Source organism: Heterocephalus glaber, unplaced genomic scaffold, assembly GCF_053883595.1.
Source record: "Heterocephalus glaber isolate CG9 unplaced genomic scaffold, H.glaber_assembly_v1.0 deba00001058, whole genome shotgun sequence".
In the NCBI taxonomy this organism is placed as follows: domain Eukaryota; kingdom Metazoa; phylum Chordata; class Mammalia; order Rodentia; family Bathyergidae; genus Heterocephalus; species Heterocephalus glaber.
In genome coordinates, this window is record NW_028258184.1 from 547,757 (window position 1) to 569,427 (window position 21,671).

General features: G+C 33.9%; 1 protein-coding gene across 1 annotated transcript in view; it reads left to right on the forward strand.

Annotated features, from left to right (window-relative positions):
* Positions 1–21,671, forward strand: part of Col5a2 (collagen type V alpha 2 chain) — a 139,340-nt gene that overhangs the window by 46,430 nt on the left and 71,239 nt on the right. The window contains exons 2-3 of the mRNA XM_004872303.4: positions 17,570–17,794; positions 21,604–21,617. Of these exons, the coding sequence (XP_004872360.1) occupies positions 17,570–17,794; positions 21,604–21,617 (239 nt within the window). The remainder of the gene's footprint in view (positions 1–17,569; positions 17,795–21,603; positions 21,618–21,671) is intronic.

Below are 21,671 nucleotides of genomic sequence, written 5' to 3' on the forward strand. Positions count from 1 at the left end.
TTCTTCCCAACAATTCGATTCTTTTTTTTTTTTTGGTACCAGGGATTGAGCTCAGGACCTTGCATGTGTGAGGCAGAGGTGGTGGGCCTGAGCTAAATCCCCAGCCAGACTGAATGTCTTGTTATGAGCTCTGGGCCTGGCAGCTGGTTTTGCTCAGCGGAAACCCTTGGTCTCCAACAGCAGCTCAGAGCCAGTCTTCGACCCTGACTCTTCTATCCAAGAAAGCATCTTATGATTCTGTATTTTGGTGTTTTAAGGCAAGCAAATTAATTAAAAAAATGTTTTTCACCTGAGAACATTTTAAACAAAAGTTCAATTGCCCAATTTTCATAATTTTTATTTGGCTTGAATGGTTTAAAGGCAAATCTTTTTGATACTTTTATGTGTATATATGCTAGATAATCACATAGGCAAAGCAGCTCATTGTGTCATTATATGAATGTTACAATTCATTTACCTGTTAAACTTATTTCCTATGACGTTAAAAGAACTTGAATCACTTTTCACAGTGACAGTCCTTAAAGCTGACAACATTAATAATAATAATTAATTGTTTATTTGATAAATAACAAAATTAAAATCCAACCTCTTCCCAATGTAGCATAAATGAAGTTTAAATGAATGTGTAATATAATTTGCTCTTTGATTCCTAATTTGAAAATAATTTCCAAGACTATGTACTATTTATAAGTTGTTCATTTTCAAATAGACTATTATATACTCTACTTGCAAGTAAACATCATTTATCACCTAGTAGTTTTGTGTGTAAAATAAAGAAGTTTTTTTAAAATGAAAAAAAATTGAACAAAAGTATTATTTTATGTATCCCATTTTCTCATTCTCTCTTCCTGTATAGAAGAGTGTGTCGGAGTCATCTCTCAAATGAAATTAAAAGCCACTCTTTAATGGTCTTATATGTCTCATATTCAAAACCCAAACTCTCAGATTTCTTTAGCAAATCAGGTATGAGCTGGGCTGTCTTTGGTAAAATGTAAAGGTCTTTTCCTGCCGGTTTATAAAAGCATAAAAAAGCAGGCCAAACCCAGCTGACAAACAGCCTTTCAGCTTTAGTAACTTCAGCCATCTGTTTTCTATAAGGTAGTTGTTTTTCCTTATTAAATTCCCTGTGTGAAATGTTTTTCTTGAGATTTCTTATTTTGGTCTGTGACTTCTACTCAGTGATAAAACTCACCAGGGGACCACAAGGGCACAAATGGATCCTGGAAGAGCTTAGCAACTTCTTATATTCGCACTGGAATCTCACTGGACTGACAAAAACGGGTCCATTTCTCAGGAGATTCATTCTAAAAATACCAAAAAGTTCCTGTTGATTAAAGTGATTTTAGTTTAAAGTTGTTTATACCACAAAAATAGATGATTGAGAGAGATTTTTTTCCTACATAGGAGAATATAATTTATCTTTTTATCTCTATTATTACAAAAAACAGGCAGAAAATATATTCTTCTCTAACAACTGGACATAAGGAATGAAAGGAAATGATCATACTAAGGAAGGAAAATTTTCTCGTTCCATTTAAAGAAAGTGCGGGGCCAGGGATTTAGTTCAGTGGTTCTGCCGCCTGACTCTCAAGCGCAAAGTCCTGAGTTCGATCCTCGGTACCAAAAATAAAAAATAAAAAAAAAAGAAAAAGAAAGTGGGCCTCATTGGAAGTGCTTGTTGTGAGAGTAGTAACTATTGCCAAACCTGGCAACAAAATACTAGAGAAGCTTCGAAGAAATATGATTTCTGATTTCAAAGCCAAAATCAGAATCAGTAGAGGAGTCTAGAAATGAGTATTAAAAAAATCCTCTGAGTGATTCTGATGGAAGCCTAGGTTTGAGAAGCACCAACTTAAAATAAAATCAAGACCGAGATTTAAAACAAAATTTAAAACCATCAATTTGAGGGATACACAGTATTTAAAATCGCAAAACATATATAATTTTTATGGGACTGATTTTGGATGAAATCTTTGAATTAAAGAAGAACTGCAAGATCTTAAATATATGGTCTTAAAAATAACCTGGCACTTTAAATGGCTCTGAAAGATAATACTGGCATTGGCCTCCCAATCCTGTAAGCACAGTGTCACCTACTTTTTAAAACTAAAACTGGTAAAAAAAAGTGTTATGTTGGCAGAAGTCACAAAATATTCTTCCTTGGCTTAAAAGCCTCTTGTCAAGATGCCATGTAATTAGCTTCAAAACTTACCATCTGTGATCATATTAAACACAGGTGCACTGCTTCAGGGAGCAGCTCAGGTAGTGTAGCATTAGCAAGCCCAATTAATTGCTACAGTGGCTTTAGTATCCTATGTTAATTAAGAAAGACTCTTCTACTCTTATCACTAAAGTTCTTAATATCTGAGAGTGTTTCTATTTCGTGATGTTATATGTATGGACAGGCTAGACATCAGAGTGTTTGGGGAAGAGGATCCCAGCTGTATAGAAATGGTTGCTGATGACATAACACAATGTATGATTATTTTTTCCCCATGCACCCTACTCCAAATTCAGATAGCTATAAAGGGAGAGAGGGGAGAATCTACACTTGACATACCTCCATGTATAGCAAGAAAAGTCAGGGAGCCTCTGTCCCAAGTAAGAATGGTTTGTTTGGTATGACTGATATTTCAAAGCACTTGATTTGATTTTCGGGACAATTCAGGGAGATGGATATTATTCCTATTTTTAAGATGAGAAAAAAGTTTATGTTGTAAGTAACTTTCAGTGCCATTGTGAAAATGCATAGTCACAAAAAAAGCTTAGATTTCTTCAACTCAGCTTCCATTTCTCCTGCATCACTTTGCCTCTTAGGGTTTCTCAATGACTGGTTTAAAAGTCAAAATATATCTGAAAAGCTTACAGTTAGAGTTGCACACTTTCCCTCTCACTTTCTTGCCCTCCATTCCCTTGATTTGGCTTGGCAGTCTTACCCTAAAAATGAAGCCAAAGAAGGCTGAAGGGCAATTACACATCTGTGTTCTGGACAACTCGCCCTGCCATTTCTTCCACTCTGTCCTTTTTCTTTCCTCTCAATTTCTCTTTCCTCTTATTTTTCCTTGTCTTTTTTTCCTAACCATAGTAAATTGCATATGGTTTCTGGATGAATTCTTTCTCAATTCTCAGTTGACATATCACTTCCACCTCGAAGTCTAACCTAATCCTTTGACAAAATGCCTTCAACAGTGCTGGTATATGCTCCCTTACTATCCTGTATTTAATTGTATCAAGACAGTTGTCATCATGTACTTAAATTATTTAGTTATCTGACTGTTGGATAATTAAGCTATTCGGCTACAGCTCCTGGGAATTAGAATGCTCTTTCATTCACCGCTAGTATCTAATGGAGAAATCACATACGGGTAGACGGTCTTGGGTAAAAGCCATCTATTCTTTCTCTCATGATCTTAGCATACTTAGGATATTTTTGTGGAAAACTATATCTGTTTCATCACTCTGCGAAGACCTTTTTAACCCCCTACATAGCACATTAGGTTGGCTATATTTCATTTATTAAATGTTACCATTTTCATTATTTCTGTTATTATTGGAAATTATTTTATTTTAATGCTACCTGTGTAAGGGATACTTGATGTGAATTCCAGTATTTCACTTACATGCTTTAATAAGAAACAACTTAATCCATTTGAGTCTTAGGAGCCAAAGAGCTGATTTTCCTTTCCCTCTTGAGACATTCTGCAGGATATTACACTTGATGTGTTCTAAGTGCTACACCATTTTCTTGAAATCCACTCCTGTTCAGCAACTTAGAAAGAAATAAAATTTTATAACTTTTTAATTTTAAGAAAGATGGACAATTTTAATAAAACAAAATATTAACTATTTTAAGTAGGAATATTAATTTAGTGTTAATCCTGTTTGAAATTCCATACTATTTTCCCATTACACAAAATACTACTTTCGTAAAGAACCCACATATCCTGACTTTTAGATAACAAACATTTTGCAACTTTATCACATTTTTTACTAGTACTGTGTTTCTAATTATTTTACCTCTTAAGGTACCTAAGCTAAATAATTGTTAAGCTAAATTAATCTCCCAATAAATTTAAGCATAGCCCCATTCCTATAAAATTAAATGGTAAGTTTCTTACACTTTAGAAAGCTGTAAGTAGTGGAGTTTGTAATTCATCATTCATAGGCTTGCATGAAGTCATGGCCAGAAGAGGGCTATCACTGCGCATTTCATCGTCATTTAAATTCTGGATAAACTTTTCACTCAGTCAATGTACAGTTTAAGAAATCCAAAGCTCAGGGCCTATTAGGGCTGAACAACTTTCTCTTAATTTTCTGAGATGAAGTAGAATAACGATATATATACACACAATTTGGCGTGGATATGGAGAATGATTTCATCTCTTTCTTAGAATTCCTAACTTCTAGAGAAGTCACTGATCAGTGTAGATGGGTGTGATATTACCTTGAAACTTACTATTTTATTTGAGAATCCAGGTGGAGCAATCTGCTGTGGTTGAACCCTACAGCATCAGAGAGCTGCATTGTTAGAGACCTATCTGAAGTTCTCATTTTGTCATTTCGTTTGTTGCTATAGCCCACTCGTGAAAAATTTGGTTAAGCTCAAGATAAATTCCATAAGCTTTTATACTTGCCTACATACTTAATATTTAGCAAGTAAAAAAGTCAAAGAAAATGGAAAATTGAATATGCTGAAATTAAAAACAGGCAGTTAATTATTTGCTTTAAATTATCTTTCTGGTGTTGATTTTATTGAGATTTTCCCCAAGGCTTTATCAACATCACCTGCTAAGTTTATATAAAATAGTGTAACACATATTGTTCGCTGTGAAAGGTGTCAAGTTTATGAAAAGTAAGCTGAATATTCTGGGGGTGAGTTTCATTTCCTGTACCCTATAAACTAAGGACAAAATAATAGTTGGGATGCAATCATTTACTCTCCATACTCACTGAAATGCCTGAGGTTTTTCATGTCGTGGAGATATGATATTTCTTCCAGCAATATCCTACAAGGCCTCGGAAAAGCTCAGGGTAATTTCATCGGATATTGGGATGTGGTGTTGGGTAGCTACACAGGCAAAGTACCCGGAAATGAAACATTGACTGCAGAGAGCTGGGAGCTGAATGGGAAGAATGGCGTCCACAATCTTATCATGTTTCCTTTGCCCCCCTTTCATAAGAAGTTTGTTTAGAAAAAACTCATTTATTCTCTTCTTTTTAATCTCTCAATAAACCATGATTTACTCATTCGTTTTAAATTTTTCTTTCAAATGAATCCAGACTCTTTTTGTTTGACATGGGCTCTATTAGTTTGGTATTTATTTAAAAAAATACACATCTAGAGGGTGACTTTAAAATTTTATCTAGCCAAATTGACTTCTCTTTATTTTCTCTCTAATGTAGAAGTCAAGTTGTCTAACAGAGTGTACATGTTAGCAGGGCATGGTAGTTCAAATATGGGCTCTGCTACTTGCTAGCTCGATCATTCTAGCTGACTTGAAGCCTGGATCAGGCTGGTTTTTATGATTAAGTAGAAAGCTTTTATAAGCACTAAGCGTGTAGCAGCTATTGTTATGTCTGCTGACCTCCTCTTCTTTAATATGTACTTTGGTATTCCTTATACAGGGCTTAATATTTTTCTAATCAAACATATATATTTATAACATTTCATTCAATGTTTAGACCATATTCTCGTCCTGTAGATATCTATAGTAGTTTCCCAAGACTATTTGATAACAGAGTACCACAAAACAGGAGTTTAAAACAGCAGAAATATATATTTGGGTCTCATGTCTCTTCTGCCCTGTTCTCATGTAGATAATATTTATATTGGAGTGAAGGCCCACCATACCCCACCCTAACTACTGTGTCTTCATTTTAAATTTTTCTAAAACCCTGTCTTACCCATAGTTAACCAAAATGCATATTTTGTATTTATTTTCCAATTATATCTCATTATAACTAGAACCACTGTGTTATACCTAGTTATTTCTCTCAACTCCAGCATAACATTTTTACTAGTGGCTTTTGGTTTCATCTGTTTCTAATCTTTTTAATTTTGATTGTTAGAGTAATATTTTTGAAAGCTTATATATTCTCCTATGTATATATATATATATATATATATATAGCTTATATATTCTATGAATATATTTATAATATTTATATATTCTCCTATTTATAAAAGCTTACATATTCTCCTATGTATTTGAAAGCTTACGTATTCTCTTATTTGTTAACTTTATTAATTTACCCAGTGAGCATTTATTGGATGTCCTCTACATATCAGGCACTGCTCTACCTTCATGATATAGAGAGAAAAGTAAGAAAGTAAAGTTTACATATAAATAAATGTGTCTCCGGCACTTTACTGGGTGTACGGACAAGGTGAGATGAGAACACAGAGAAACATTCCAAGTGGCCAAGTGACAGAAACTTCCCTATGGCAAGAAGTATCCTTTCTGCTGAGAATTCCCACTGCTGTCCCCCTGATCCTAACTTTGTGACTTGTTTTCCCTTCTCTCCATGCCTCCATGCTCCCAGGTAAACCTCCACCACCTCTAACTCCTTACGTTTTCAAGGGCTGCTTACAGACCCATTTTATTCACCACCTCTTGTGTAATTTCAGGTTATAGTGATCCCATCTGTTCAGGTTTCTTACATGTAATTCCTAAAATCCAGTATATTATTGAAACTATTTACTGGCTTGCCTAATTGCAGTCATTGTAGAAATAACTAGATAGAAGATTTTTTTTCCATTTAGAAGGTTATTTATTTAAATGTATGATTTTATAAACTTCCTTTTAATTTTTTTTAACTAAGAGCTCTTATTAAATACCTTGTGCATCTTTTACTTTGTATCTCTCTGGCATGGGATAGAGTCAAGTAAGCAGACTCTTGGTAAGTGCTTGAGAAATTATAAAAGCAGGTATAAATTGATTTTCTAAATATAAAGTAAAAGTGGACTTCTAGTACAGGTATTTGATATCAGACTCTGCAGTGTTTATTAATTTGTAAACTAGCATCTGCCCATGGGTGAAACTCAGCTTCTTTCAAACTAGGCATTGATGGCTGTGGAATTTGTCTTGGAAAATCACATTTATAGTTCATCCCAGTTGTCAGTTAGTCATCGGCAATGGGTGATCCATCCCATGCTGCTCTGCATCGCTGGCTAGCTTTGGGCTAGCTGGCTCCACCAACTCCGGAGCAACAAAAACCCTTCTTTCTAAGGCACCAATGGTGGGGCATCCCTTGGTTTAGAAACAAGAGTGCTGCGATTGTACCCTCAAGCAAAGGAAGTGATGGTAAACAAATTAAAGTAGGAGTAATGGGTTTGAGAAAGAAGTGCTGTGTTTCCTCAGAGCCATCCTGGCAATTGGCAGAAAGAAAGAATCTGTTGCCAATTACCAACACCAAGCCTGGAGTAACAAGATTATGCAGCTTGTAAATACATTTTTTGGAAGAAATAGTTTTGAATTTTAATTTTCATACTTAAAAAATTAGCCTCCCAAACAATAACAGAAAGAAAGGACGTAAGGGAATTACAGAATTACTTGACTTGCAGAACTTGTGTTGTCTTCTCCAACCTCCAGCCTATTGGCAGCCTCTCCTGAGGTCCTGTAAGGGTTCCCTTCAGGGTTCCTATAAAGGTTTCCTGTTTAAAGAATGAGTTACAATATTCCATCACTACACTGGGTCCCTCACTGATCTAGAAACTCCTTAAAGGTAGAAGGGAATTCATTACTCTGTATTCCCAGTGCTTTGAAAAATAAGAGATAATAAATATGTATTAATAAACTACATTATCAAAGTGCACGTCTTCTGTTATTTTGGTATTTGACTCATGGGTAAGTACATTTAATGACTCAAAACCATTCTTATTGCCAAAGGTATTGGAAGATTAAGCATCTGTGCAAGGCTGAATCCAATAGGTGACCTTGGAACCGTGAGTTCTTTGCATGGTGTATGGGTTGGAGTTTCCGTCTCCCCACTGTGTCCTGCTGCCCTAGGGCTTGAAATCTCTTCTGCTGTCAAATAGGACACCGAAAGACAGCTAACTAAGTTGTTCATGTGCTCTGAAGATAATGTAATCCCACTTGGAATTTTGTATTCTTTTAATTGTTCCCTTATTTTACAAATGCATATTTTCCCAAAATGATTGAAAGTTGTCTTTGTTTTTGATTCTGGAAAATCCTCAGATTGATAGTCTCAAGACTTTGTCATAAAGTCTCCCGATAGATAAGGAATTCTCAAAGCACAGAGGAAGATTTTCAGGATAAGGACTAGTAATAGAAGAGGCTCATAAAGACATACAGGTTAACGAGGAAATGGAATTGAGTTTATGAATATCAGTGTGTATGTAAATTTTCCAGAATGTGCTACTGAGATATACCTATGTGCAAAATTATTCTTCTGCAAGAAAGTTTCATGACCTTTTCCAGCTTTTGTATTTGGAAAGGAAACTTTGCTGTACATCTCATTCTCTGATCTGAAGTTTGCTCTTACACTAGACAAGTACTCAGTAAAATGTTTTAGATAAGTAAATATTGACTACATAAATTAATTAATGCTTTTACTTCTTTTGCTAGTTGACTAATTTATTGAAATTCACTTGCAATGGCATTTTGATGTAAGCGTATTTGTGATATCTTTGAATATAACTTTTCCAAGAAGGTGAAAGTTCATAGTTTATCTTTCCCCATACATTAAAAAGTAGGAAAAAAGAGGCATATTTTTACTTTATTAATTTGGTAATATGCACTTACCTAGTAAATACCTAGTTAATCTTTTTCTCCAAGCTAAATTTTATATTTCTCAGTTTGGCAAATGTTCTATTATCTTCTCTGATCTAAGCACCTGCTAACCACTGTAGTGGCATAAAGAGTTTTGTAGCTATTTTGGATACAAAAATTATTAAAAGATTTCAAAAATTCTAAATCTTTCCATGAATATTTTAGGAACATAATTAGAATATTCTGTTCCTTTATAGATATTTTCTTTATAGTCACCATAGTTTAAAGAAATTAAAATATGAATTAAATAAGAATGATTACATTCACGTTTATAAAAGCATTGAAAGGAATAACTAGTTATTAATAATTTATAGCTTGTTAAATGGCAATATAGCTCACTCATATTTATGTTTCTTGCACATAAGTTGGTATTTATTTACTTATAAAGAAAATAGCAACGTCTCAAAAGCACATGAATTTATAGGTCAAAGTTTTGGCTTCTATTAGTTTTAATTTTCCTGTCTAGCTGTAGGTTAAGGAAATGCCTCTAATTTAATTCTGTTGCTGCTAAAGAAATGGTAAATCCTCCCTGATATACTAAGGCTATAAGGGAAGAAAATGATCATTTTATTTTGGTCTTCTTAGCTTCCTTCCTTTGTCCTACTCCCTCCTCCTGCTCTTCCTCCTCCCTTTGCTTTTCTTGTCTTTTGTCCAGGAGCACAGAGGTTTCCCAATGAATAGCTTTGCTGTGGGTGAAGAGTTATTCATATAACTTTCTAGTAAAAGCAACCACTTCTCTTTCTCTTATCAAATCCTGCTGTGGCATTTGGCTGGCTTTGGGATTCAGTGTATATTGAATCTTGATTTTAAGCCTGTTGTTTTAAATATGTTAAATTTTATACAATCATGAGTGCACATTATAAAGAATAAAGTGAATATGAAGGTTACGAGATGGATTTAAGTTCTGGAATGATGATGCAAGTCTTACTTAGAGTCCATTACCAGCTCTAGATGTGACTTAGAAGGGAATGCCAGGAAGAAGGGTAAAATTTGTTTTCATTTATGTTTTCAGTGAAGTCACCTATTCTTTAATAGTTGTGAAACACATGTAAATTAAATCTATATAGATCAGAACAAAATACTAGTAGTTCAGGTTGGTAGATGTATTCAAGTAGGTAGAATTAGAAATTTTCCCTTCAGGATGAAAGCACAAATGCTCCAGATCCCACCACCAGAAGCCAGAACTGAGTTCCAAGAGGAATAATGCAGAAAGAGGCATCTTTTTCAATCCCCTCGGAAATGCCCATCCTTCAAAATATCGTAGTAAAATGAATGGGATCCAACTCTTTAGAAGTGATGCTACCTTTGACACTTTTTGATGTGTAGAAATGTTTCATATCAATGGGTGCACATATTTACTGAAGGGGTGTATATACACTTTTGAACCACAGGAAGCAATTGAACAATTAATTATCACTGTTATTCTTGCTCTGTCATTGTTCTACGTGCTTAATTTTTGTCTTACACTCCTGGCTACTCAGCTCCTTTCCTACATACTTTGTCTTTCTGTCCTCCAAAGTATTTACTCCAGAGGGAGACAGAGCAGTGGCTCCATTAATGCCAGTCTCACTGGCAAGGATATTTGGCATTTCCAGTGGGTTTTACAGAGACAAGCACATTTGTGGTTCTGTGATATCTTAGTAGTAGTATTTTAGTTTCACTGGTCCCTTCCTTCATTAATGAGCCAAAATTGCACACTCAAAACCCAGCTCCCAGCAGTATCAACTGTGTGGTCAATACAACCTTGAAGAACTCACACCAGCTGCTAAGATGCCAGGAAAGGACATGTGAGGAAATACAGAATAGATTCTTTATTGATTTGCTGAAGATAGTATCTGAATTGCATCTGTTTTGTAATCATGATTATTGATGAGCACTTTCTATATCATTGCTATTGCATAAGATACCCTGTATTTTCTGAATAATATTCATTCTTGCCTTTCCTGACATGTGAGGGATCAATATTGCCTGAACCCAGCTGATGTGATGATTTGTTAGTGGCTGCTGTATTTTAATTTAAAGGTTGTTGGAGAGCATGTGTTCTCAAGGAAAACAAATCATTTTCATTTCATTTCATTTGATAATATGATGTCTAATACAGTACTCTATAATGCTGTGTTCCTTACTTACATAATTTATCTTTTTACATAGAAGTCACGATACTACCAATTTGAAAAAGAAACAGTTCAGCAAATTTTTGTTCTCCTTTTTTATCTATCTCAAACAATATCACACTGTTGAGAGGTTAAGTAGACAAACTTCATTGGGAATAATTTAAAATCATTCATGTACTTATGTAGAGATCTGTGGCATAGCACACACCTCATTTCCTCACTGAGGGTTACTACTTAGGCATACGACTAGAGTTTGCTGTAGAAGTTACTCCCAAGATTTCTAACAGTGCCATAGAATATAAAGTGGACCCTATTCTCTTTGAGGTGTTTCTGCAACTGGTCAGGAGTTTGAACCATCTGTATGGGTGAAATAATTCAAGTTGCATCAAAGGCAACTGGAAAGAAAATTCTTTCCAGAGAGAACAGCAGATGAGCATTGAAAGTGTGGGATGTTTAGTTTTAATTTCACATTTTGGCTATGATCATTTAGATTTCCCAATGATACATGGAAAGAAATCTAAGTAGGACATACCATAAAAGATTTTCCTTTTTCTTTTTGCCATTTTAAGTTTTCCATATTTTCCATTTTTACTTTAAAAACAGAACTTTTACTAATTAACTGAAAAATCCATTTTCTATGAGATTAAAAATATTTAATGGCTGCATTGACCATCACCTTTATAGACAGTTTATCAAATCTTGTTTTTTTTGGCTTTTGCACTGAAGTATTGTGTGCACGTTGTCTTTTTACCTTCTCAGATAATCAAGAAAATATTTAAAAATTATTGGACTGAGAAATAAAATATAATTGTTTATTCTTAGTGGAATAGAAATTTTACTCTGTTCAAATGATTATTGAATGCTTACTCTTGCTCAGTTGGTACAATGAAGCAGAGAAGGAAGACACAAAGAGGTAGTAATTTGCACAAGTACCCTAAAAAGGGAGCTTATTAAGATGAAAACCTGTAAAGCACCCTGGTGAACAGAAATTGTAAAATCCCACAAGCCTGCTCCATACACAGCTGCCCACCATCACACAGACTTTGAATTGAGGTGGGAAAATTCTCATAGTGTATAGCAGATCCCCCTGAGGGGTCCTAGGGGCATGGTATGTTTCTAATTTTTAAAACTTCAGGTACTGGATGGTGAGAAATGATGGGTATGGAATTGCTGGCCTTCACTCAGCAGGGCCTAAGGGAAGAGGTGAATGCTTTCTTGCTTTGTCTTTCCTTTATGGTGCTAACAGTGCTCAAGGCCCCAACCCCTATGCATTGCAAAAGGCAGTGTCTGTGGCTAGCGAGACACATACATGGGACTGACTTTGTCCCACAGACCGACAGTGCCATGAGTACGGCCCTTCTGAGACTTTTATAGTCAGAGAAACTTTAAATAACGTCAGTCCGGACCCTCACAAACCCCAGAGGGATCTAGACCAGCTGGGTCATGAAGGCCCATTGTTCTAAAATACAAGCTGCTGTGCTTCTAGGACTGATGCAGTCTTCCTCCTTTTGTGGACACACAGATGTCTGGGCGGCAGGGACACATTCAGCAGAATGTGACCCATTTCCTTTTCACTCAAAATAGGGGCCCTGAAAGAATATCCTCTGCAGGAGTTTAGGAAAGGAGGAAAGGAAGGTATAATGCTAATATCCCTTTAATAAGTGTATCAATGAATTTGTTATTTTTTCCTTCATTCATTTATGCATTTGCTCATGCTGAAGATTTATCAAAGCCTGATTATATGATATTGGGGGAAACAGTTACTAAGATGAACACTTTTGTGATTGCCAAGGAATTCATAGTCCAGTAAGGGGAAGTAGTTTGAACAAACACTCTCTGAATAAGGGATTTAAAATTCTAGTAACACATGAGTGTTCTACATTATTCCCATAAGGAAGAACTTCAGTTAATGTCTAGAGAATACCAAGCATAGTTTTAGGAACTTTTATTTTATTTATTTTTCTGAATATTTAAGTAGATCTCAGTAATTTAATATGCAAATACAGTCACATATATCCTAACCAGTCAAAAGATTTTAATATGGCCATTTTTATGCAGGCTTTTTTGGGTTACACATGTAAATTCTGTATATGAGGAAATGGAGATGCAGGGCTTGGTCCATAGGTGGTAAGGAGCAGTTATGAAATCCTATTTTCTAATTGTCTATTGTAATAAAATATTGCATTTGCTCTGCCATCTAGTGATTAAGAATTGAATTTAATGACATATTTAAAAGTACTTAAGATTTGCAAGAAGATAAATCTATGAGGATGTATGAGAAAGATGGACAACTGAGTTGATCTCAAATAGAATGTGGTCAGATGAAATGTATCTCTCGTTTCTAATGTATCAGTGCCAGGATTTTTGTAGGAATGACTTAACGATGGATTCAATTTGTTGGAACATTTGGTCAGAGAAAAGAATCTTATAGCTTGGAAGATAAAAATTTGGGGAAGTTACAATGTCATGGGAATTACAAAATAGTGACAATATTATTAGATTTCTAGAAGTCCTAAGTTTAGGAAAGAATTAAAAATTCAAGTAGCATAATTAATTTTGGAGCTCCTTTTCAGAGTGTGTTAAAAATTTTTACTTCCCAAGTAATAACATATGTGTTGTGTATATGTTAAGTCCTGAGCCTTGAATCTAGGCTTTAGATGTCAGTTTGGGTTAAAATTTTATGGTTTGGTAGAGGAATCAGGACGATATTGAATTTCTCAGCATGTCATTTGAGAATTCTTAGTTACTTTTTAATTTCACTGTCATTCATAAAATAATTATGTATGACAACTACACTGCAAATGTTTTAAACAAATTGGCTGCAATTTTGTTCTCTATTTTACTTTTCTTTTCATTTAAGCCAGCGTCTGTGTAAAAAACAGAAGGGGCAACCTAATCAGATGGTGTACAGCTAACTACCATGCAGAAATATGAAGCCTGCCAGACACCCTATACTTTCTGACCATGGTTTCTTTGTAGGTGTCTTGCATTCAGCCGTGAGCAGTGGGAGTTCGCTGTGATGTGTGTAGATTCTTGCGTGGGTTAAGAGAAGGCTGGATTTAGCAGTGAATGCAGTTTTTCATCTCACTGCCATTTAAAAACATTCCAACTAAATTTCCATATCATTTTAGATTTACTTAGGAATTCTCAGGGGAAAGAGATCAGTGAAGAATCAGAGAGTAACACTAGCTTTTAACATCATCGTTTAGGGAAAGACCGCGAGCGACCCAGTTCTGTGCCTCTTGGGAGACGTCACTTTGTCGGCCTCCAAGAAGAAACTGCCTTTGTCCGTGTTCATCCAGAATCAATGTCTTTTTATTCCAGCCCCAAAGGAGCCAGAGAGGAGAAGTCACCTTGGAAGACTTTCTCACACTTTTTTGGTACCGGGGATCCAACTCGGGACCTTGTGCTTTCGAGGCAGGCCAGAACCACTGAGCTAGATTCGCGGCCCATTCTCATACATTTTTAATGATGTTTAATGGACAACCTTATTGTGTGCCACCTTGTTTTTATTGGCTTTTCATATTCGCTACCTACTTCTTAATGTGTATTTCATCAGTGATATAACATTTGTGTACATACAAGTTTATTACAATAATACATGAATTTTGTTATACACTTTGTTATGTCATAATAAAATTATGTTGATTTAAACTTTTGTATTATAGAATAATTTATATAAAATTGATTATTTATTATATAAATACATCGATGACTCCACAATTTTGTGTATAACATATATTGTTATAAAATATAAAAAGTTATATATATTTCTCCACAGAAAGATAGGTAGATAGTCCACAGTGCTAAGAGGTGTTTTGAGAACAGAAGATATATGCTTGGAACATTTTGCAAATTCAGTACTTGACAAATTCTCTGTAAATACATTTAAATATTCCCCCGCCTTCAACCACTGTTGCCCTGGGCATGGGAACGATAAATAAGCTATTTGAACTTAGGGCATAGCTCATTTCCAGCAATAGTATTTAACACTTGTGAGTGAATATTTCATACTCAGTTGTAGAAGTTAATGAACAAAGTTATTTCTATTTTGTCACTTAAAATGACTGTTCAGTGGACCATGGATGTAAATCCATTTTTGTACAGGTCATATTTTGGGAAATGTTCATCATGGAACTGCATTGTTTCAAATGGATTTTTTTGATCTGAACATCACACTGCTTATCTGATGTTCACATTCTTTTTCATTTATTTATTTATTTTTAAATTTTTTCCTCATTCCTGATGTTCACATTCTTATTGCTTTTTCAAAATGGCCTTGCAGAAAAACACACTATAACATGAGTTCTACTTTCTCCTTGGTTTTAAGTGCTTATAACAGCTCTGTGTACATAGAGCAAAAATTTTGTTGATTAGCTGTGTATTATGTAGTAAAAGTCTTTGATGAAGACAAAAACTTAGTGCTCTTTTTATAAAATTAGAAACTTAGATTAGAAACTTAGTGCTCTTTTTATAAAATAGCATGTAAACTATGAGGATGTAGTGTTGTGCTCTGAAAGTGACGGTACATTTGCCAAATATCTGATGATGAAACTGATTGTATATTTGCCAAATATCTGATGATGAAACTGATTGTATATTTGCCAAATATCTGAAGATGAAAATGATTGCAGATTTGCCAAACACTCTCCCTGACTTCCAACACACTTATCCCATCATTCTTGCCACTTTCTGAAGCAGTTCTGAAACTCCTCTTTTGTAAATATCTCTATGAGTTGTGATCCAAAATATGGTGAATGCTACTGTTGAGTGAGGAAAGGCAGGCTTATAAAAATATTATGGTGTGTTCTCATCCACCTTATTCACCACCTGCCACCGTGCAACTTCTGGCTCTTCCTCAAAGTCAAAATGACCATGAGTGGTAAGTGTTTTGAATCAATTCAGGACATTAAGGCAGTCAGTCACAATAGCACAACACACAGCACTCATGAAAGAGGACATCCAGAACTACTTCAGAATGTGGTGAGAAGGATGGGATAAGTGCATTTGAAGTGAGGGAATATTTTGAGGAGAGATGATGGCAATGTGTTTTTTTACTGTAATCAATTGTAAAAAAATATAAGCACTCACCGTATTTTTCGAACATGCCTGATATTCCACAATGCAATGAGAAAAATGCTGTTTTTCTAGACATATTGAGCTATGTTTTATAAATGTATATTGTGCATTTTGGGGTTAATATTATCTTAAACTGAAATAATTTTTATCTGTAGTTCTGCAGTTTCATTGGAACATTTTATATGCCAAACAATAATCTTTCAAAAATTGACTGCAAATATATTTTTAAATTTTGTTTTGTACAAACTTCACAGTTAATGTTGTATAATTAATTTAGTGAATCATAATTTGGGTTTCTTTCTTTCTGACGCATAGTTATTGAATGGCTGCTCTGTGAAAGGAATGGTGCCGAGCATTTGAAACACAATGACCAATAAAGTAAACTTAGAGAGTTTATTGTTTAATGGAAAAGATGAAAATAAATAAGCATGTTAACAATTGTAAATGATTTCATGAAGGTGGTCATTTTTGTCTATCTGTTCACATTTTAGCAAACTTTTATTACCTTGAATATAATACACACTAAAGAATTAATGAGTGTCTACATAGAGTTCCTTAAAAAGTGTTCTTGAATATATTTCAGATCAGTAAAGAGAGCCTAGTTGTGATGTGATGATCAGAAAAGAATTTTGGGAGAGGTGACTATTAAGCTATGAGAGCCTGGGACAGAGGAAATTTATATCAAGCAATGGGATGAATTTGTGCAAAAAATGGAAAGGAAGGTGTTTAGCCTTCATAAAGGAGTCATGAATTTTAAGTAATTGGGAAGCTCCCAAAGAACTTAAGAAAGGGTTATATAATCCACCTTATCTGTTAAAATACTATAGTTCTGATTCCTACAAAAATTGCAAAGTCAAAGATAAATGTGTATTCTTGATATTCAAGTATGATTAGAACTGCTGTTACTATATATGTACATGTGTGTATGTATTTTTACAATCTGTCTTAAATTTTTATCCAATACAGAAAAGTATATGGCAGATATTACATAACATGTTATATCATTTTGGTTACAACTTTTCTTAATTAATTTTTGTACAAAGATAAATTATCTGTATGAGTTTTACCATATTATTACAGCTTAGCGTCTACCTGTAGTTTAAGATGGTGAATGAAGATCTAGTTCATTAATAGAAAGTGGCTATTCTGTTTTCACTTTAGGTTTAAAATAATTTTAATAAACCTATACATTTTTCTTTTGAAGTATTTCCTCTTGGTACATTGGCACACTTCGTCTCCTTATACACAGTTTACTAAAGTTTCTAGTGAGTTGAAAGTCATGTAAAGTTTCTCAAACACTGTATTTACAGACCATATTCCCTTCTGAAATATTATTTTTCTTTACCTTTCAACTGGTTTATTTTTAACTGTCTTTACTAATCTTCTTAAATTTGACTATTGCATATTAGTTTGAATGCAAATACTAAATGGAATAAGTTCATCTTGTTTTGTCTCATTGGTAGGTCACTTAGCCTAGAATTATATAGAATCCACAAGCTGACTCACTATCTTAAAGTCTTCCCAAATTCTTTCCAAACTCCAAAACTTCAGATTACTAACCTCTGTATTTTCTTCTTATTTTAGATGAGTATACTGAAGAAATAGCCTGCACTCAGAATGGCCAGATGTACTTAAACAGGGACATTTGGAAACCTAGTGCATGCCAGATCTGTGTCTGTGATAATGGAGCCATTCTTTGTGACAAGATACAGTGTCAGGAAGTGCTGAACTGTGCTGACCCCGTGACCCCTCCCGGAGAGTGCTGCCCTGTCTGTCCGCAAACACCTGGAAGTGGAAATACCAATTTTGGTAAGAAATGTTTAGGCCCAGCAAAGGATTGAACCAATGAAACATCGGTATAGTTCCAGTGTTTTTTGTTTGTTTGTTTGTTTTGCTTGCAGCAATCCAGAGAAAAATAAAAGAAATTTATTCAGTGGTCTCTCAGATTAATGGTTTTGCACACTTCCAAATTACATATCATAGAAGCAGACAGTAATTTCCTGTCTTAAATATTGGAGGAATATTTTTTGCTGAGTTTTGAGTAGTTGTATCTAATTTGAAAATTCCTTGTGCCCATTAAAATGACCCTTTGTTACTATTTTCATGATGGGTATTCCAATATATATTTTAGTTTTATATAAAGTTCTTTAATACCCAAGATAAGATAGAGAAAACAAATTTATCCTTCCTGTACCAACTTTATACTAGGGAATAGTACAATCATTTCTAGTATAATTTATTGCCATAGCATCTTCTGCTATATTGGGTCGTAAATACAGTATGCTTTTTATGTTGACTATGTAAAATAAGAGGACGGAATAGATTTCCAAGAGGAAAGAAGGCTATAAATTACTGGTTTTAAAAACATTTTTGAATAAAAATGTCTGTTTAAAAGATATTATATATTTGAGTATGAGCACATGTGTTAAAGAGACTTGGATATAAGGAAAAGGAGATAAGGAGTTAAGGAAAGGATATAAGAGACTTGGATATAAGGAAAACAAGCTCATATTTATGTCTTTAAGTGAACTAGGAAACATTGATGTTAAGCTTTTAGGTTGTTTGTTTAAGCAGTCCTGAATGAAGTGTTACATGTATCATTGTCAAGGCCAAGTCAAGATTTTATTTTTTTCCCAAAATTTCTCTGCAAATAACAACACATAATCCAGAAACATTAGCCCAGGACTTACTTTTTGTGTTCCTGAATATCATTCAACAGTAACTATGTGTTTTGAGTAAACACAACTTCAATTTTCAACAATGTGGTCATAGGAAGAATTAAAAATAAGTCATGTAAAGGCTACCCAAAGCAGGAACAATCTTGAGAGAAGCCCAAAAATAAAGTAAAATTAAATCTATAGGGATCAGCTCACCATAAGTTGGAACGATAGTGGCTAGCATCAGAAAACACAACAAAATATCCAACTTCTTACCAATAGCTTGTCTAGAAAAGTGCAACTCCTTCCATGGTAAATAATAAAAAAGGATATGGCAATAACTCTATACAAATAAACTTTAAGAAACAAAAGGTAATTGACTTCAGTTAAATTTGTGAGATAAAGATCACACTCATAAATATGTTACCAAAGACCAGATTAAAATCGTGACCAATTATTTTGCTATTAACTAAATAAAACTTAATAAAAAGTAACTGCCTCAAGGAAAAAAGGCCATTAAGCAGAAAGAAATGAGGAATGGTCTGCAAAGGAATAGGAAGAAAACAAAAGGGAATTTTTCATTTCAAAGGGAAATGATGATGAAATAAGAAGGAACTCAAGTTGATCCGAAACTGAACCAAATACAGTAACAGAAAAGATGATGGAAATGAGAAAAAATTTAAAAGTAATTTTGAAGAATTAGAAAGAATACAATATATATAAAGGACAAGATTAGGATAGCTCTGAACAAGAGTACCCTAAGAAATTAATGCAATGGTGCACAAAAAAACAATGGTAGAATAGAGGAAAATCATATAACAGTTCTGATTGTGCCTGGAAAATTAGCAAAAGAAATGAAATTTAGAAATTATAAAAGAAGAGACAAACTACCATTTGTAGAAAATATACTCGTGTGTTTAAAAGTCCTAATAAATTGAGTTTTAAATACTAGAAAATGAGAATTTATTAAAACAGTACAGTAAAAATAATTAACAACCAGAAATGAATAGATTTATTATGTATAAACAATCATACTGTAAATAATGAGAATAAAAAAACACCTGACTTTTAATGGCACCAGATGCCTAAGGATAAAATGAAAACAAATATATGATATATCTGAAGAAAACTTCAAAATACCACTGGTTCAAGCAAAGACAAAAAATTATGCTCTTAGTGAGGAATGTTAAACATCAGAAGCACATCAATTTTCCATAAGTTAATTACTAATTTAACCTAATACCAATAAATAATTTCTTTTAAAATTTGACATATAAACAAAAATTTGCACAAGATAAACAAGAAAAAACTGTCAGGCAAGCTCTTAGAAAGAACAGAAATTAATCAATGACTAGTCCTACAAGATACAAAAGTGTAGGTGGGGGATATAGCTCAGTGGTAGAGCACTAGCCTTGTATGTATCAGGCTCTGGGTTCAAGTCTCAGCATGTCAGAAAAAAACAAGCAAACAAACCAAACTAAAAAGATTCACATGCTTAAAAAACTGTGGTCTAGATACATGAGTAGATTTCAGTGGAATACAATAGTCTTGAAGAAGATCCAAATATACCTGATTAGCTTAAATATGAAAAGCATGCAATTTTAGCAGTGAAGAAAAGAAATATTCCATAAGACTTATTGGAAGGGCTGGGGTGTGACATGGGAACAACTGAGTATTCATACATCCTATAGCAGGGGAAATTCCAAACAAATCAGAGACTTAAGTGAATAAAAAATTATAATGATTTAAAAGATAATAGAGCAGTTTTTTTAATAGTCCTAAAATACTGAATGTTTTCTTGGGCTGGAATGTAGTTCAGTGGTAGAGCTTTTGCCTAGTAAAGAAGGCTTAATTCTGATTCAAATTCAGAGCCATAAAATAATGAAGTACTCCTTCATAACTTGCCCATGAAAATTCTAAATTCTACCAACTTTCCCGGCTTATTAAACAATAGGGTTTTTTTTGCTGGGGATTTAGCTCAGTGGTTCCGGCTCCTGCCTCGAAAGTGCAAGGTCCCGAGTTCAATCCCTGGTATCAAAACAAAACAAAAAAAGCTAGTCTAAAAAGGTCCGAGGATTTAGCTCAGTGGTTTCACCGCCTGCTATGCAAGAGGAAGGACCTGAGTTCGATCTCCGGTGCCAAAAAATAAAAAATATAAATAAATAAATAAATAATTTTAAAAAACCAATATGAAATGAAACAATAGGTTTTTTTCATCATTCAAATTGTCCTGCTTGGATAATAAACTATATCCTAATAATAGCAAAAGCTTAGAAATAACCCAAATGTTCATCACAGGGTAAAGGGCATGTTAGTGAAAAAGACTGTAGTTTCACACAATAGAATCATGAAAAATATTTTATAAAAAACCAACAAAGAAACTACTTTCATGCAAAGATCTCTAAAATTTGAATATCTGTAAGGCATATGAAAGACAGATGGAAAAAGTAGAAAAAGGCCTATATTACTATTTGTTTATATAGGCAAATACTTTGAGAACAACACAAGAAATCAATAAGAGTGGCTTCTAGTATGTACATAGGAGGGTGGAGACAGAAACAGGGAAAAGTTTTTTCACTGTATAATTGTATAATTTTAATACACTTTTACATTTGAACCATATGAATGACTAGCCTCACTCATTAAAAATACTAAAAACAGCTATAGAAACCATATAGTTTTTAACTATAACTCATTATAACTTTCATAGCTAATTTAATTTAATTTTAAATGCTATATAAATGTTTTGAAGAATATTAACATCATGTGAGAGTGTTTGAAAGTTATACATTGCTTTTCCTTTTATGGAAATATTGATCCAAAACAACTCTGGAGTTTTTCCTAATCTTTTTATGTTAAATTCTGACTACGTAAGAAACCTATTATTAAAAGTAAATGTTTAGCCTGTTTTAGTAATAGTTTCTCCATAGAATAACATTTTTGTACTTTTCTTTTTTATAGGTAGAGGAAGAAAGGTAAGTTTTACTTTGCATAGTTTCTGTTTCATAAGCAGAATTCTTCCTAATATT